The sequence below is a fragment of the Schistocerca americana genome, chromosome 1 (genome assembly GCF_021461395.2).
Source record: "Schistocerca americana isolate TAMUIC-IGC-003095 chromosome 1, iqSchAmer2.1, whole genome shotgun sequence".
Taxonomy (NCBI): Eukaryota; Metazoa; Arthropoda; class Insecta; order Orthoptera; family Acrididae; genus Schistocerca; species Schistocerca americana.
The window spans coordinates 108,139,852-108,159,076 of NC_060119.1; the positions used below are offsets into that span (position 1 = coordinate 108,139,852).

The window sequence follows — 19,225 nt, forward strand, 5'->3', positions numbered from 1 at the left end:
AGTTTCATTTTGTATAATTAGCCATCTGCACGTTATAGTTGCCGAGCCTCACAAACTGTAGCTCATATCCTGGTGATTGTCGCTTCCTGGCTTCTGCTGTAATATTGATGGATCACATTTGGATGGTTGAATTTGTATTTTGTTTTCTCAAATACAATAGTTTTTATTCACAGATATGATGTGTTACACTACTTTCGGAGCAGAGACATGGGTGCCACCTGGCTGTTGCTGGGTCTGGCAGAATCTTGACCCTGCTCTCCTCTGCCAGCTGTCTTTCTCATCCCTCTTTTACTTTGTTTTAATTATTTTTGAATACAGTTAGCTCTTGTTTTTCATAATCCTATTGTATGATTTAGTAGTAGCACTCTAATGAAGGCAAGATATTAAGCATTCCTTATCCTTGTTACTAGCCGATGAGAAAAGATTGGTTGATAGTTGGTGCTGTTCCCACCTTTAAAACTTTGGGTGTAATGGATCTGGGTTGGGACTGCTGTGGAAGTTAGGCACTCCATTGTACACTGAGGCCCAGAGGACACTTTGACTGCCTCTACTCACTCAAAGAGCTGATTATTTCTGTCACCATTTGTTGGTCCAACTGATGTTCATTAAGTTTTTAGCATTCTCTCTTCTACTATCATATAGGGCAGTCAAATGTGACACAGATGGAAAAAAAAGAAGGTATTTCAAGAGTAATTGCCACAAAAATTCATACAATTTTTCCACTGTATGACAAAATGGCCATTGCTTTCATGGAAAAACATTTGCGTTTGTCTGCAGAACCATGATTATATCCAGGTGTGCACATCTTCATGCAAAGCAAATAAATGGCCATAAATGCCTTTCTTCAGGGCTCCAAAAATTCGAAATCACTTGGAGAGAGATTGGGGCCATATGGAGGATGTGTAAGGGCTTCCCAGTGAAATTTCTGCAGCATCATCGACACAACCTTGCCAACTTTTGGAGGGTTGTTGTTTTTACTACTCTGGAAAAGTTTTGCTGGGAAGCCCTTACACATTCTCCATACAGTCCCAGTCTCTTTCCATCCAATTTACATATTTCTGGAGCTCTGAAGAAACACATTCATGGCTGTCAATTTGCTTTGAATAAAGAGATGTGCGCCTGGGTATGATCGTGGTTCCATGGGCAGCCACAAACATTTTTCCATGAAGACATTGACCATCTTATCTCACAGTGGGATAATCTGTGAGGGAGACCTGGTTTGCTCTCTGACATACATACTGGCCCAAAATGTATCCTTTTACCTCCCTAAAATTATTTCTCAGCTCTGGCATCAATTTTATTGCCATGCCTCAGTAGTACAACTTCTACATACCTCCATACTTTGATCAAATTCTGTCTGGCATTACTAAATCCAGATGACCTGTCTCTTGACCAACGGATTATGTACTCACTGTTTAGTCCATTAACCATCAGCCAATCAACAGCAATACCCAGTTGTTAGCATGTTTCTGAAGATTTAAAATAGACACTACTGTGAAAAATGTTCCTACTTTTGCTATTATATGTCATAGTTACTATTTCATCTACTATTGCTGGTCCAGTATTTACTTGATTTGATGCTCATCAAAGGATGGTAGTTAACTACATATTGTGAGAATTAAGGAATATTTAAATTAGGATTATTACTTGTGTGATACTTATAAGAGAATTCAATCCTTGAAGAGCAACAATAAGGTTATTTATGAAAGGCAAGCGACTAATTGCAAACTATAATGGAATCTGGTAAGCAGGAGGTGCATAGACAGAGGAGAATCCACAGGGTTCTCTGCAGGGAAAGGTGTGGAGCAGAGTAAACAAAATCCACCTCTATGTACTGTAAGTACACAGTGCAGGCAACACAAACCTGGGTTTTGAGCTTCCGTGCAAGCAGCAATGTATATGGCAGAGGTAGTGGTCAGTTAAATACTTCACATTATTGAAACTGAGATCACTGTTTTTAAAGATTTTTTTTGAAAAAGTCACATTCATAATACTGCAACAAGACACAGACAGTGACAGCGCAGCTCAGTAACAAAGCAGACAATAGTTAATACTGGCATAAAAGTATGCTGCACAGTTGGCAAAGAGCATCTGCAGATCAGTGCCAGCTCGAAGTGTCCCAATTGCTACTGACTGCCATCAGTCAGAAGTAGGGAGTCCATTTGTAAAATTATAATTCCCACATAGTGTTGTTGTTGCTGCTGCAGTTGCTGCTGCTGCTGCTGCTGCTTTCTCAATTAAAATGCTGGTTTGATGTAGTCTGTCCTGTGTAAGCATTTTCATCTCTGCATACCTTCTGCAAACTACATCCATTTGAAGCTGCTTATTTTATTTAGGTCTTGATCTCTCTCTCTCTCTCTCTCTCTCTCTCTCTCTCTCTCTCTCTCTGCAGTTTTTACTCCCCACATCACATTTCCTTCCATTACTGAACTGATGATTGCTTGATGCTTTAGGACATGTCCTGTCAACCAGTCCCTCCTTGTAGTCAAGTTGTGCCATAAATTTCTTTGTTCCATGATTCTATTCAGTGTCCTCTCATTAGTTTTTTGATCTACCCATCTAATTTTCGGCATTCTTCTCTTGCACTGCATTTCAAAAGCTTCTGTTGTCATTTTGTGTGAACTGCTTGTGCTCCACATTTCACTTCCATACAAGGCTACATTTCATAGAAGTGCATTCAGAAAAGACTTCCAAATACTTGACTTTATATACGATGTTAACAAATTTCCCTTTCTCAGAAACACATTTATTGCTATTGTCAGTCTGCTTTTTGTTTCCTCCCTACTTCAGCCCTTGTCAGCTATTTTGCTGCCGAAATAGCAACACTCGTATACTGTTTTCATGTCTCATTCCCTAATATAATTCTACGAGCATTTATTCCATTACCCACGTTTCATTTTTGTTGATGTTACCTTGTAACATCTTTTCAAGTCACTGTCTATTCCGTTCAACTGATCTTCCAAGTTAAGTCCCATAGTGCTCAGAGCCGTTTGATCTTCCAAGTATCTAGTAGTCTCTGACAGAAATAGAATGTCATCACCAAATCTCATAGTTTTTATTTCTGGTCCTTTAATTTTAATTTCTTTTCTGAATTTCACTTTTTTTCCTTAACTGCTTTCTCAATGTACAGACTGAATAACATTGAGGAGAAGCTACAATACTGTTCCACTCCTTTCTCAACCACTGCTTTCCTTTCATGTCCTTCAATGCTTGTAAAAGCAGTCTGGCTTCTGTATAAGCCCTAAATTACATTTCACTTCCTTTGAACTCTGAGGGGGGGGGGGGGGGGGGGGCAATTGGAAGGAGTGCACCATTGGAGACACTGGCAGTCATGGGGAATTTTCTCGCAGTGAGCCAATCATCTTCAGTCAACATCTACTAAACTACTAAACATAAATGGAATGAGGCTAACAATTCAAAGACCTTCCCAGCTGCACCACTGTTCCTCATGGTTTCAAATGCAGAAGACAGTCCTTTTCTACGGTAAATCCATTTATTGTTCAGGAGGGTGTTGATGCAATAGTTGGCCCTGTGAAACCCTGCTCTCGTTTATGCAATGGCACTTTGCTTTTGGAGACTATTTCTGATTCTCAAGCACAACAACTGTTTGCAGCTTCGCACCTCCATGGCTATCCTGTTAGTGTCAGGAGACACATTCTTAGTGCCCACATTCACTCTTTTTCTCAAGTTTGATGGAATCGTGCTTTCATCAAAGGTCAAAATAGGGTATGGAGTTATCACAATCTGACCGTGCATTCTGAACCCAATGTGCTGCTACTAGTGTCTGTGTTACAACTACACTCGAATGTCCTGTCGACACCCAGCCACTTGTGTTACCTGTGATAGGGTGCTCATGAGGGCGATTGTCTGCCTCTTTCTCCCCATTGTATCAATCGCAATGGTGACTATGCAACTTCCTCCCGAGATTGTCCTGTGTGGGCCATCCAGGAGATAAGGGTGAAGGAAAAAGTGCCTTTCCCTGTCACTCATACATTGTCGGCTAGTTGGAAACCCTGCGTTTTACCATCTGGTACTTGCAGTACTGTTCGTGCTACATCTCGCTCCACGAAGAATGTGGCCACACAGACATGCGACGTCAGATTCAGCACTGTGGCTGTAAAATCTCCCAGTGTCACAATAGCATCCCCATCTCCTCCTCCTCCAGCTGTGCAACAGGCTGCCAAACTTTCACTCACAGGACAAAGTCACATGTTACACAACTGACAGAAATAATACTCCGGTGAAGACTTTTTATGTCCCTCCTAACAAACATCTGAATTGTCATCTGCCACCCTCAAAGGCTCCAGGAAATCAAACGAAGGCAAATGATTTTCTCCTCTGCCGACTTGTAAATACTTTTCAACAGTGTTGTCATGTGATACCCTTACCTGGCTGACCTCCATGTCACCAGCATGGACTGTCAACTGTTTTTTCTGCCTTGGACTCCACAGACTGACAGAGGGAGTGCCGACACCTATAGATCTCGTGGAGCAGGATCCTGCACCCTGTAGCAGTGAGTCTTTGAATGCTGGCACTCTGTAGCTGCTGAGGTGATGCCCCTTCATTTTTTCCTTTTTCCCTTCTCTCATCATGACTTGCCTCCAAAGGACTGTTTGCAGCCTTAGATCCAATGAAGAGGGATCATGGCTGCTCTTCAAATCGCAGTGTCCACTTGTTCTCTGCCTCCAGGAAACAAAACTGCATCCTCATGACTGCTTTGATCTCTTGCATTTCTTTCCTGACTACTTTGACCTTCCCCAAGGATGGCATTCCATCTCGTGAGGAGTCACTCTGCTCATCCAAAATGATGATTGTAGTCAAACCATCTCCCTGACCACTCTGCTGCAAGCTGTTGCATTCCACATTTTTGTTCCTCACTTCACCTTTTCACTTTGTTCCATTTACATCCCTCTGTCCTTCAGTGTTAACAGGGCTGACTTTCTTCCAGCTTGTTGGGCAACTACTTCATCCCTTTTTGCTGCCTGGTGACGTTAATGTGCACCACCTCCTTTGTGATTCTCCCAGGACCTGTCCAACAGGCACCCTGTTGGCTGACCTTCTCAGTCAACTTAGCCTCATTTGTCTTAACACGGGAGCACCCATGTTTCTTTCAGACTCCATGCACACTTATTCTCATTTGCATCTTTCCTTCTACAGTGGTGAACTGCATTCATTATAAAAAGTTGTGTGCTCAGTGTCGTTGCATTCTTCAGGATAGCAAAAAAAAAAAAAAAAAAACCTAGCTGGATTTCATTTACTAGTTCTTTTAACCACTTTCCAATTCTTCTGACATCATGTGGGGCCAACCTCTGACAGCTCTCTGGGACCAAGGTCCATTCCCCAATTTCCAGCCTGACCATAGCAGATGATGCCATAGTGGACCCTATTTCTATCTGCAGCACCTTGGGTCACTATTTTGTGAAGATTTCAAGCTCCACCAACTACGGTAACTTGCATCCTTCTGAATCTGCTTAGCGTATTCATCTCTTGGTCTACCTCTACGATTTTTACCCTCCACACTTCCCTCCAGTACTAAATTACTAATTAATATCTACTAATTACTAAATTAATAACTATATCTGTATCAATTGCAAAATTTTTGTATTGGCTCATTGATTATGAGAATAAAGGGATTAATAACCATGCCATTGAGTCCCTCTGAAACATCACGCCTTATCACTGAAGAGAAGGAGAATTGAGAGAGAAAAATTGACTAGATGGATAGTGTTATAGAAGAAGCCAAGAAGGGATGCTGTAAAGCAAATGAAACATTTTAACATTCTTAATATCAGCTCAGTCAGAACAAGGAAAATTACTGTTATTCAGCAATCAAATGATTTTTGTAGTCTTTTGAGTGCGAAATTGATGCCAGATGGTGGTATATACGCTACCTGCAACAATAAATCTAATACCTCTGCATTTGATATATTATTATTAGTCATCTTTAAATTTGAACTTTTGGGTTAAGCTTTATCAAGACTTTTAAAAATAACAACTGAAACTACCTCCCTACTCTGATCAGTCACAATTTATTTATTTCCACTTTTTCAGAAGTATCTGTTGTTGGGTGGATTTATGACAATTAATAAGATGTATAACTTTTGTGTAATGTGTGACACTATCTCCATTGGTCACAGGCAACCGTTGTTTGCATCGCATACATAATCACCTTAGCGACACAAATTGTATGTGATCACTGGAAACAGTGTCACAGACTACCCAGTAGCTGTACATCCAACACATACATGCTTTATTAATTGACATAAATCCACCTGATGACTGAGGTTTCAAATTCTAAAATGTGTATTGCACAGAAAATAAATTGTGACTGGTTACAGTAAATTTATAGTTTCAATTGTTATTAGTTCCTATGCTTGCTGCTACTGGATGATCACATTTGCTTTGTTTCTGGAGTGTTTATTTATTGGGAAAAAATCGTATTTTCTGCATTTTTTTAATAATTTACTGTGTGTGTGTGTGTGTGTGTGTGTGTGTGTTTGTGTTTGTGTTTGTGTGTGTGTGTGTGTGTGTGTGGAGAGAGAGAGAGAAAATGCTTATATTTTCAATCCTTGCATAGGCTTTGAACTGTTTTTAACTTTTAATATTATGTACCATGGAATAATATTTTCTGCACAAAATTTGTTTTATTTTGAACGCCAAACAGATCTGCTAAATTTTAGATGCAGGCTCTTTGATTTGATTGCTGCTCTACTGAGAATGTCTCAAGAGATCATTATGTGAAGTACAGGTGTAACCATAGTTATCATGACTAGGTGATGTTATTTTAGTATAACACGCTAGCTGATAATTAAATGGGAAGTTGTTGGGCAACTTCAGTACTTAATGATTTGTGTGAGAATGAAATATTGTGATGACTACGTAGTGAATCTTAATTGTTGTTAGCAGCTGTGTGGCTCACATTCTTCGTGATACTTAAATGCAAATGATTAGAAATGATTCAGTTTATAAAGTAGGCACTTGAAGGAGGTGTAGCTAATGCCACACACAAGAGACTCTTAACTGATTCACAGACTGTTGCTAGATGTCATACTCTGAAAGGCTGAAATTTTTAAGAACTACAGAAAATGTGGAACATGTGAGCGGGTGGCTCACAGGGGTGGAGTGATGGAAACAACTCGGCGAATAGCAGAGGAATTGAGTTGTTGGAAGTACACACAAAGGAGAAAGAAAGCTTTACTACCTTTCAGAATAAATCTTTTGACAAACTAGAGTAAAACACACACACACACACACACACACACACACACACACACAATGACTCAATACCTCTGCTATTCAGTGAATGGTCTCCTTTACTTCTAAATATTTACGTTCTGCCAGAACTTTCCACTGAATAGTTGGTACACCGTACAAGAAAACAATTGATTGTTAGTGAACCTGAGGCAGACTTGTTGTGTTCCAGGCCAAATTATTTCCAATTTTTTTTAGGAAAAATGTAGGGGTTAATTGCCTGTCCATAGAGTTTGTTCTTTGATTTTTGATTACTGCCTATAAGTCTGCCAACCTTAGATCAAAACAGTCTGAAATGGCACAAAGTTTTTTGAAGAGATCATTACGGAAGGTGAAATGGTAATATAGAGAGAAACATACCACGTGGGGAAAAATATATATAAAAAACAAAGATGCTGTAACTTATGAAAGAAGAAAACGCTGGTATGTTGATAGACACAATAAAAAACACACAAACACATACACAAATATCAAGCTTTCGCAATCCAAGGTTGCTTCATCAGGAAAGAGGGAAGGAGAGGATAAGAAGATAGGATGTGGGTTCAAAGGGAGAGGGTACGGAGTCATTCCAATCCCAGGAGCGGAAAGGCTTACCTTAGGGGGAAAAAAGGACAGGTGTGTGTAGACACACACACACACACACACACACACACACACACACACACACACACATACATCCATCCGCACATATATGGTATTAGTGCGGATGGATATATGTGTGTGTGTGTGTGTGTGTGCGCGCGCGAGTCTATATCTGTCCTTCCCCCCCCCCCCCCCCCCCCTTCCCCTAAGGTAAGTCTTTCCACTCCCAGGTTTGGAATGACTCCTTACCCTCTCCCTTTGAACCCACACCCTTTCTTCTTTCCCTCTCCTTCCCTCTTTCCTAATGAAGCAACCTTGAGTTGCGAAAGCTTGAAATTTGTGTGTGTGTTTGTGTGTTTTTTATTGTGTCTATCAACATACCATCACTTTCTCGTTTGGTAAGTTACAGCATCTTTGTTTTATATATATATTTTTTTTTTTTCTCACATGGAATGTTTCCCTTTTTTTGCAAAAAGACATGCAGCTATATTCTTGTAAGCAGATATTTACTAATTAAAAACCAAACCTACAGCAGCTGTTGTAGGACAAGCCTAAATAGTATAGGAAAATAGGAAAAGGCACCATTGCAGAATTAAAACATAAAATTTTATGAGCTTTTTGTCTTTTATAATTTTTATTGCCTTTGAAGATAATTTAAAAATGATTATTTATAAACATTCGTTAAATATTTATGGGACTAATACACACTGATCAGCCAGAACATTATGACCACCTACCTCATAGCTGGTATGTCTGCCTTTGGCAAGGATAACAATAGCAACACATTGTGGCATGGAAGCAATGAGGCCTTGGTAGGTCACTGGAGGGAATTGGCACGACTTCTGCATCCACAAATCAATAATTCCCATAAATTCTGGGGAGGGGACAAGGAGCTCTGACACCACGTTCAGCTGTGTTCCTCAAACCTCTCCATCCCTGTCCTGGTCTTGTGACATGATGCATAATCTTGTTGAAAAATGTCACTGTCATCAGGAAACATTATCATCATGAAGGGGTGTATGTGGTCTGCAAGCAGTGTATGATACTCCTTGGCCATCATGGTGCCTTGCACGATCTCTATTGCACCCGTGGATACCTATGTGAATGTTCCCCAGAGCATAATGGAGCAGTCACCTGCTTGTCTCAGTCCTGCAGTACAGCTGTAAAGAAATGGTTCCCCTGGACAAAGACAGATTTGTGCCTTCCCATCGGCATGATGAAGAAGGTATTGGGATTTGTCAGACCATTCAGTGCCCTGCCACTGCGCCAATGTCCAATATTGATGGCCACATTCCCAGTTCAGTCGTAGTTGCCAACGTCGTGGTGTTAACTTTGGCACAAGCATGGGTCATTGGCTATGGAGGCCCATCATTAGGAGTGCTTGATGCACTGTCTGTTCAGACAAACTTGTACTCAGCCCAGCATTAAAATCTTATGTTTGTTCCGCCACAGTTTGCCGTCTGTCCTGTTTCACCAATCTGCCCAGCCTGCAACATCAGACATATTTAATGAGAGGTGGCCACCCAACCCCACAATGTCTGGACATGGTTTCACCTTGTTTTCATCACATTTTAAAGGCACTCACAACAGCATTCCTCAAACACACCAGTCATGCAGTTTCCGAAATGCTCGTGCCAAGCCTCTGGGCTATCACAATCTACCCTCGGTCAAACTTGGATTGATCGCCCTCTTTCACTATTCTACACACATACAGCATGCTCACTGATATTATACGCACTGTATGTGTGTCTGATTAGTAGCCCTCGCCAATTGATGGTGCTATTGCCTGGATGGGTTTATATCGTCAGTAGGTTGGTGGTCATAATGTTCTCATTGACCAATGTGTTTATTAATTTCAAATAACATTTTAATAATGGATAAATCATTTACATAGAAATGTTATTTTGATATGAACAACTCTCTTCACCAACCGTGTATTCCCTACCAAGTAAGGTGGCTCAGCAGTTAAAGCATTGGAGTAGTATTTGGGAGCAAGAGGATCGAAACCATCATCCACATTTAGATTTTCCCTAAATAAATTCTGGCAAATGCTAAGGTTTTTCTTTCAGAAAGACCTCACCTGTATGGCAGCCCTGTTCTAACAGAAAGTTAAACACTTAACACACTAGCTGTTATTTATTCCCTGAAGCATTAATTTACACCATGTTCAAGAAATTTTTAAAAATTAAAAAAGATCTTTTATTTTGTATGCGTCACACAGGTGGGGCTAGAGCGATGGCATCAGTTTGTGGAGAACTGCTTGGCTGTGCTGAAACAGGAGCAGGCTCAGAGTGGTGGGTCACTGCCTCATGATCGGCAAGAGCTGTTGAAGCTGCTGACTGGCTCAGACAGTGCCTTACAACATAATGGGTCAACCGATGGTCGCATTGCTGTAAGTGACAGTTTACAGATTCAGGAGGTACTTAATTCCTCTTAAATGGTGCTTCACTTCCACTCTTCATAGCCGTTAATCCGCATAATACAGGGTGATTCAAAAAGAATACCACAACTTTAGGAATTTAAAACTCTGCAACGACAAAAGGCAGAGCTAAGCACTATCTGTTGGCGAATTAAGGGAGCTATAAAGTTTCATTTAGTTGTACATTTGTTCGCCATTTCAGCCAATAAAGTTTTTGGTCCCTTTTTCTTCGAAGGTGCTACTGTAACTGGACTACAGTATCTGGAGATGTTGGAGAATTGGCTGTTCCCTCAGCTCGAACAAGAAGCACAACAATTCATATTTCAGCAGGATGAAGCGCCACCACATTGGCACTTATCTGTCCGTAACTACCTGAACGTCAACCACCCGAGGCGAAGGATCGGCCGCCAGGCAACCCGTGACAGAGCACTTCATCACTGGCCTCCAAGAAGCCCTGATCTTACCCCCTGCGATTTTTTCTTATGGGGGTATGTTAAGGATATGTTGTTTCGGCCACCTCTCCCAGCCACCATTGATGATTTGAAACGAGAAATAACAGCAGCTATCCAAACTGTTACGCCTGATACGCTACAGAGAGTGTGGAACGAGTTGGAGTATCGGGTTGATATTGCTCGTGTGTCTGGAGGGGGCCATATTGAACATCTCTGAACTTGTTTTTGAGTGAAAAAAAAACCTTTTTAAATACTCTTTGTAATGATGTATAACAGAAGGTTATATTATGTTTCTTTCATTAAATACACATTTTTAAAGTTGCGGTATTCTTTTTGAATCACCCTGTATATAGTTTCAAACATTGTTTCATGTTGAGCACAAATTACTAACTTAACATCATGGATACTATGTTCTGTTCATATTGTGCTAGTATGTCATAAATTACAACAGTTATTCATATTCTTCTTCAAGAAACTGTTTTGAGCCATTTCCTCTACTGTTTTTGCATTTTAGTTCACACCATATTGTAAAAATACAAGACAGAATGGCTGGCCAATACTTCCTGACTGCAGGGTTTGGAGCCTTGGGGTGGGTATAATTTTATGGTAATGCCATATGGTCTGATAAGAATGTTATGGAGATTAAGAGGGCAATAGAAGGTGATGGTTGGTGGAGTGATGAGGAGATCTGAGGAAAAGGATCTAATTTCAGGGCTTGACTGGAGGAAATAATGTTTCACCGAGCAAAGTATGAGACATTCATGGCCTTCTTGATACTGGGTGACAAGGAGAATGCTTTAGAGTTTTTTTGGAAGTGATTACTTTTTCAGAGGGTGATAGGATGAAATTATGTGGAAGATTTGTTTGTGTTAAAGAGCTATGGGGCAATTATGGGAGGGGAAAGCCTGGGACAAGTTGTTGATGTAGATGTTAGAAATGTGGTGGTTGAGCAGATATGTTTCCCATCAACACCTAAGCCATAGGGAAGGGAGTTTTTGAAGTGGATGGGTCACAGCTTTCAAACTGAATGTTTGTTTTTATAGATTGAGATTTGGATGTGTGGATAAGGTGGAGATCAGTATCTAGGAAAGTGGCTTTGGATCTGGAAAGAGGTAGGTCAACTTGAATTGAGCAAAGGAGTTAAGCTGTTGCATGAAATGAGTCCAGACAACAAAAATGTCATCAATAAATTTGTAACAGGCCAGTGGGTTGATGAATGCCTCTTCCATGTGACCCATGAAAAGTAGGCATTAAATGGGTGCATTCTGGTTCTCAAAGCAGTTTCTCCGATTTATTTGAGTGTGCCCCTAAGGTGAAGAATGTAAGCATAAGGAAGATGTAGGCTATTTGTGACAATAAATAAGATTATGGAGGTGTGGAGGTAGTGTTCTAGATCTGAGAGGCTGTGCATGTATCAGGAATTCCTGTAACACTTAAAAAAGAGTGAGATTACATCAATTGTGATAAGAAGAGTTACAGCTGGGAGAGTAGTTGGGATGGATTGCAGACATTCCAGGAAGTGGTTCGTGTCTTTTTATGTAGCGTGGAAGGCTCTGCGTAGTGGGTTGAAGGAGCTAGTTTTCCTGGGCTGAGATGGATTCAGTGGAGGTTTTGGAGTCAGCTACTATGGGGTGCCCTGTATGGCTGTTATGGTCTATTTTGAGAAGTGATTACTTGGTGAGGATGTGTGAATCTGGAGGGGTAAAGAGCTCTGTGGAAGCAGATGTGAGGGTCTATTGTGTTGAGCATTTTCTGCCCATCAGTCTGGATGGAAAGGACGTGATCAGTTGGAATTGTTGTGTGTATTGAGGAGTCCAAGAACTGACATATCTCCTCTGCCGCTTAGTCCTTACAGTAAAATGCCACGGCTTTGTTTGCAGGGATGTTGATGATAGAGCAGTCTACCTTCAGATCACTGATGGCTCGGGACTCTGCTTGAGTAACTTTTGGGGTTTCAGTGACTGTTTTTGGGCAGGACTGACAGGCAGTGCTGAAAGTGTGGAATTCTGTAATGCCTGAAAAGAATTGATCTGGTATTGTTCTATACAGGGTTTGGCGTTAACTTTCTTCATTATGAATTGGGATTTAGTGATGAAGTAGTATTTCTCATTGCAGTTACAACTGAATGAAAGAAAATCTTTGGTGAGGATAGTGTGACTCAATTTAGGTGGGGGACCTGGAAGCTAGACCTTTGGAAAGAATAGATTATGGTTATGATTGATATCAAGTGAGAGATTTGCTGAGACTGGGAGATTAAGTAAAGAGGTCAGACGTGGCTTATTGCTTAGACTCGTGGCATATGAGTGCCTGCTACATCACATGGACCATTTGCACCATCTTGCCCAATACTGAACTCACGAGATGGGAACTTGCCCTACAATATTTCTTAACTTTTCAACAGGATCTTGGACTTGACCTTTGTTAATGTACAATCCCCCTTCCTTTGATTATTTTATTATATTCTTTTATGGATATTTTTCTTGTTTTGGTCCATTCTGCCTTCTCCGAAAATATGAAAAGCGTAGAGCTTGCAATAGAAGAGATTTTTTTCACAGTATTGAATTGAAGAAATGCTTGTAGCTCTTAAACTATGCGTTTTAGAGCCCAAGTTCACTATAATTTTTTTGCTTTGAATGGTCATTCTTGTCATAGTCCTAAATACTGACCTTTCATTCTGGGACATCCTATAGACCAGCCATTCTGACTCATAATTTTATACTTTTCAGAAGTGAATTTTTGTGTGTATTAAATTAAAGACTATTACATGTTGCTGATTGGAAACACAAGAAAAGTTTTGAAGTGCTCCATGCATTTTTTTTTTTAAAGAAAACTCTGGTGTGTGGTTATGCAGGAGACCTCCGCATCCGTACTCAGTTAGCACCCAAATCTGGAACGAAGTGTTGAGCTTTAATTAGACAATTTTTTTTTTACCAGTGGTTGGTCTCACCATTCCTGTTCTCTAGCATCCTTTTTTTGTATTATTTGAATAGCGTACGGAAACTTTCTGTTTTCTGTTTCTAAAATAAGAACTAAACCAGGCATGTGCTGAACCACACATTCCATAAACACTTGTTGTTATCATTGTTGTTGTGGTCTTCAGTCCAGAGACTGGTTTGATGCAGCCCTCCTTGCTACTCTATCCTGCATGAGCTTCTTAATCTCCAAATAACTACTGCAACCTACATCTTTCTGAATCTGCTTCGTGTATTCATCTCTTGGTCTCCCTCTACGATTTTTACCCTCCATGCTGCCCTCCAGTACTAAATTGGTGACCCCTTGATGCCTCAGAACATGTCCTACCAACCAATCCCTCCTTCAATTAGTTGTGACACAAATTCCTCTTCTCCCCAATTCTGTTCAGTACTTCCTCATTAGTTATGTGATCTACCCATCTAATCTTCAGCATTCTTCTGTAACACTGCACTTAGAAAGCTTCTATTCTCTTCTTGTCTAAACTAGTTATTGTCCATGTTTCACTTCCATACACGGCTACACTCCATACAAGTACTTTCAGAAAAGGCTTTCTGACACTTAAATGTGTGCTCAATGTTAACAAACTTCTCTTCTTCAGAAACGATTTTCTTGCCATTACCAGTTTACATTTTATATCCTCTCTACTTCAACCATCATCAGTTATTTTGCTCCACAAATAGCAATACTCGTCTACTACTTTGTGTTTCAAAAATGGTTCAAATGGCTCTGAACACTATGGGACTTAACATCCGAAGTCATCAGTCCCCTAGAACTTAGAACTACTTAAACCTAACTAACCTAAGGACATCACACACATCCATGCCCGAGGCCAGATTCGAACTTGTGATCATAGCAGTCGCACAGTTCCAGACTGAAGCGCCTAGAACCGCTTGCGGCTTTGTGTCTCATTTCCTAATCTAATTCCCTCAGCATCACCTGATTTAATGCAACTACATTTAATTATCCTCATTTTACTTTTGTTGATTTTTATCTTGTATCCTCCTCTCAAGACACTGTCCATTCCTTTCAACTGCTCTTCCAGGTCCTTTGCTGTCTCTGACAGAATTACAATGTCATCGGCAAACCTCAAAGTTTTTATTTCTTCTACATGGATTTTAATTCCTATTCCGAATTTTTCTTTTGTTTCCTTTACTGCTTGCTTGAATAACATCGGGAATAAGCTACAACCCTGTCTCACTCCCTTCCCAACCACTGCTTCCCTTTCATGCCCCTCGACTCTTATAACTGCCATCTGGTTTCTGTACAAATTGTAATCTTCTATGACTTGTTTCCCTGTCTCTCTCTTTTAAAAATATTAAATACTGATTTTATCTTATTATAAGATCTGTCAAATTCAGACAGGATGTGCACAGTCCAGGATTTTTTACAGTTGTTATTAAAATGTTACAGTAACATTTATAATATGAAAGTATGAGGGTCATCCACAGAGTAAGGTCCATTTCTGTTTCTATCTGCGGCAGCTCCGAGCATGCGCGGCAGTTACTCTGATTCAAGGAGAAGACATGTACACCATTTTCAGATCACTGCTGCCGATGTGTGCTTTGTAGTGATCCTTTATAATGTCAGCCGTAATTGAAAATGCCGCCACGTGTGAAATCTGATCTGCGATATGTTTTCTAAATACAAAGAAAGTTAAACAAAAGGAAATTCATCGGCAAATCTGCGAGGTTTACAGACAAAATGCTATGAGTGATTCAATGGTTAGAAGATGGGCCAGACTGTTCAATGAAGGATGTGATAAAGTGCACAATGAGGAACAAAGTGAACGCCCGTCTGTGGTTACTGATGAACTGGTTTACACAATTGAAGAGAAAATTGAGCACAACCATAAGTTTACACTTAGTGCCCTTGCTATGGAAGTTCCACAAGTCTCACGATCACTAATTCATGAAATTGTTACTGAAAACCTAAAATTTTGAAAACTTTGCTCAAGTTGAGTACCCAAAAATCTTCCTGAACAACACAAAAAAACAACGGGTGGGCAGTGCACTTCACTTTTTGACACGCTACAGTGAAGAAGGTGAGGGTTTTATTTCTGAGATAGTCATGGGGGGTGAAAGTTGGGTATTGTACGACACCCTGAAACAAAACGGCAATCAATGGAATGGAATGGAGGCACACTTCATCCCTAACAAAGGTTAAGCCTAAGCAAATCTTGACACCGCAAAAACGTCATGTGCACTATTTCTTGGGACAGAAAAGGCATTTCACTGATTGATTTCTTACCACAAGGCCAAACAATCAATGCGCATGGTTACTGCGAGACCATTAAGAAATTGCGTCGCATAATACAGAACAAGCACCGAGGATTACTGTCAAAAGGTGTTGTCTTTTTTTTTCCCTCATGATAATGCCCTAAAGGTGGCAGGGGTAAAATACAGGGAGCGAAAGGCTATTTACAATTTGTACAGAAACCAGATGGCAGTTATAAGAGTCGAGGGACATGAAAGGGAAGCAATGGTTGGGAAGGGAGTAAGACAGGGTTGTAGCCTCTCCCCGATGTTGTTCAATCTGTATATTGAGCAAGCAGTAAAGGAAACAAAAGAAAAATTCGGAGTAGGTATTAAAATCCATGGAGAAGAAATAAAAACTTTGAGGTTCGCCGATGACATTGTAATTCTGTCAGAGACAGCAAAGGACTTGGAAGAGCAGTTGAATGGAATGGACAGTGTCTTGAAAGGAGGATATAAGATGAACATCAACAAAAGCAAAACGAGGATAATGGAATGTAGTCAAATTAAATCGGGTGATGCTGAGGGGATTAGATTAGGAAATGAGACACTTAAAGTAGTAAAGGAGTTTTGCTATTTGGGGAGCAAAATAACTGATGATGGTCAAAGTAGAGAGGATATAAAATGTAGATTGGCAATGGCAAGGAAAGCGTTTCTGAAGAAGAAAAATTTGTTAACATCAAGTATAGATTTAAGTGTCAGGAAGTCATTTCTGAAAGTATTTGTATGGAGTGTAGCCATGTATGGAAGTGAAACATGGACGATAAATAGTTTGGACAAGAAGAGAATAGAAGCATTCGAAATGTGGTGCTACAGAAGAATGCTGAAGATTAGATGGGTAGATCACATAACTAATGAGGAAGTATTGAACAGGATTGGGGAGAATAGAAGTTTGTGGCACAACTTGACCAGAAGACAGGATCGGTTGGTAGGACATGTTCTGAGGCATCAAGGGATCACCAATTTAGTATTGGAGGGCAGCGTGGAGGGTAAAAATCGTAGAGGGAGACCAAGAGATGAATACACTAAGCAGATTCAGAAGGATGTAGATTGCAGTAGGTACTGGGAGATGAAGAAGCTTGCACAGGATAGAGTAGCATGGAGAGCTGCATCAAACCAGTCTCAGGACTGAAGACCACAACAACAACAATGCCCGACCTCACATGGCAATTGTGACCAATCAACTCTCACGGGAATTTCACTGGGACGCATTTGATCATCCTCCGTACAGCCCGGATCCTGCTCCTGTTGGCTTTCATCGCTTCTTACACCTAAAATCTGTCCTTGGTGGTCAACACTTCAATGATGACGACGAGCTGAAAGAATATTTTACCACGTGGTTGAATACACAGGCAGCAACCTTCTATGAAGAAGGCATACAAAAACTTGTGCCATGCTGTGACAGGTGCCTACAAAATTTCGGGAGCTATGTAGAAAAGGAGCTTAACAGTTGTATATTTTTGTACAATACTTAGGAACCACAGTGTACCTAGTCTCTTGACTGCGCACAACACATGGCTACAAGACCACGCTGATTGTTGGTGCAGCATCTTATGTCCCACATTACTCCCGTCAGTATAATTAATCCTATACTTTCCAATTGATCTCTTTCCCTAAGTCAATCTCCTGTATTTTTACGTGCTATTTCCTGCAACTTCCCAGTGCCACACAATCTTATATCTCATCCCACGAACCCCTCCCCACCCCCCACTCTTTCTCCATTCTATCCCAGTTTGCACCCAATAATTCCACTTCATCCAGTCACATCTGTGGTCCCCCTTCTTCACACTTAACCATTCTCAGACCTGCTAGCCACAGTAATATATATATTCTTCGCTTTGATCTTATGACATCCCACCAATTTTAGTGAGTTTTTTCGCCTTTTATTATCCTCGACTCCCTCAGATTTCATCTTGTTTCCCCATTTTGCTTCCTTTTCGTGAATTTTCACATGTATTTGGATGTAGTCATTGCATCTGCAGTGACGAGCAATCCCTCTTGAAGTATACCGAGGGTCTCACTGAAGCCTTCACAAACCATAATTGTCCTCCCAACCTTGCACAAAAACAAGTCTCATGTGCCGTTTCTTTCCAGTTTCCACTACCTCCCAAAGTCACACAGTCTGGCTGCACAGGAGCATTCCCCTCGTAACTCAGTGCCACCCAAGACTGGAGCAACTGAATTACATTCTCTGCCAGGGTTTAGACAACCTCTCGTCATGCCCTGAAATGAGAAATGTCATGCCCACTATTCTTCCCACCCCTCCCACAATGGTATTTCGCCGTCCACCAAACCAACACAATATACTCATCCATTCTTGCAAAAGCCCTGCTCCAAACCCCTTCCCTCATGGCCCATACCCTGTAATAGATAAAGATGCAAGACCTGTCCTATACATCCTCCCACCACCACCTATTCCAGTCAGGTCACGAACAATACCTATCTCATCAAAGGCAGGGCTACCTGTGAAACCAGTCATATGATCTACAAGCTAAGGTGCAGCCACTGTGCTGCAGTCTATGTGGGCATGACAAGCAACAAGCTGTCTGTTTGCATGACTGGCCACCGACAAGCTGTGGCCAAGAAACAAGTTGACACCCTGTTGCTGAACACTCTCTCAAACATGACATTGTTCACTAATTTTACTGCCAAGTTAACCCGAAGCCTGCCATGACTTCACAGAACCTCCACAAAATCCACATTTCTGTGCTCAGTAACTGTTCTTATTTTGTAGAGATCACCCCTAATGCTGTGTTTTGTGTTTCTAGGCGGGATATATCCAGCTGTCCCAACCATCAACACCTGATCTTCTGTGTTAAAATCATTTGTCCTAAGTATTCTATACTTGGCAAAGTTTAGCATTTGGTTTCACAAAACTTGTGACCTAATCATTCCTGTAGGTGCTGATACACACCTATCGCATGATGCTACTTTGCAGCTAACCTTTTCTTTTCTTGTTCTGTAAGTTTACTGACATTATTCCGTTGAACTCTGCATTCGTTTACAGCAATATGAGGCTGTTTCTTCTTTACAATTATGGTAGCAAGTGAAATGTATTGCTTAACTGAATTTGCTAACAAAATTTTCTCATGTCTGCCCCTTGCTTGCAACCTCTTTCAAGCAACTCTTATCTTCTACTCTTCAAAGTGTTCACAAATTGTATGTTTTCTGACTCTGCCTGAAGGGCACAAATCTTTGCCTGCTCTTCCTTGATTTTCCGATATTTCTGCCATAATCTGCAGTTCCATGGAAGAGCCTCATTGAGCACCCATTCTCTTTGTCACTACACTCACCCC

General features: G+C 40.8%; 1 protein-coding gene across 3 annotated transcripts in view; it reads left to right on the plus strand.

The window, feature by feature from the left end:
- LOC124549742 (NCK-interacting protein with SH3 domain) overlaps positions 1–19,225 on the plus strand; it is a 95,425-nt gene that overhangs the window by 12,368 nt on the left and 63,832 nt on the right. For all 3 annotated transcript variants that reach the window (XM_047125264.1, XM_047125266.1, XM_047125265.1), the window contains exon 3: positions 10,055–10,225. In XM_047125264.1, the coding sequence (XP_046981220.1) occupies positions 10,055–10,225 (171 nt within the window). The remainder of the gene's footprint in view (positions 1–10,054; positions 10,226–19,225) is intronic.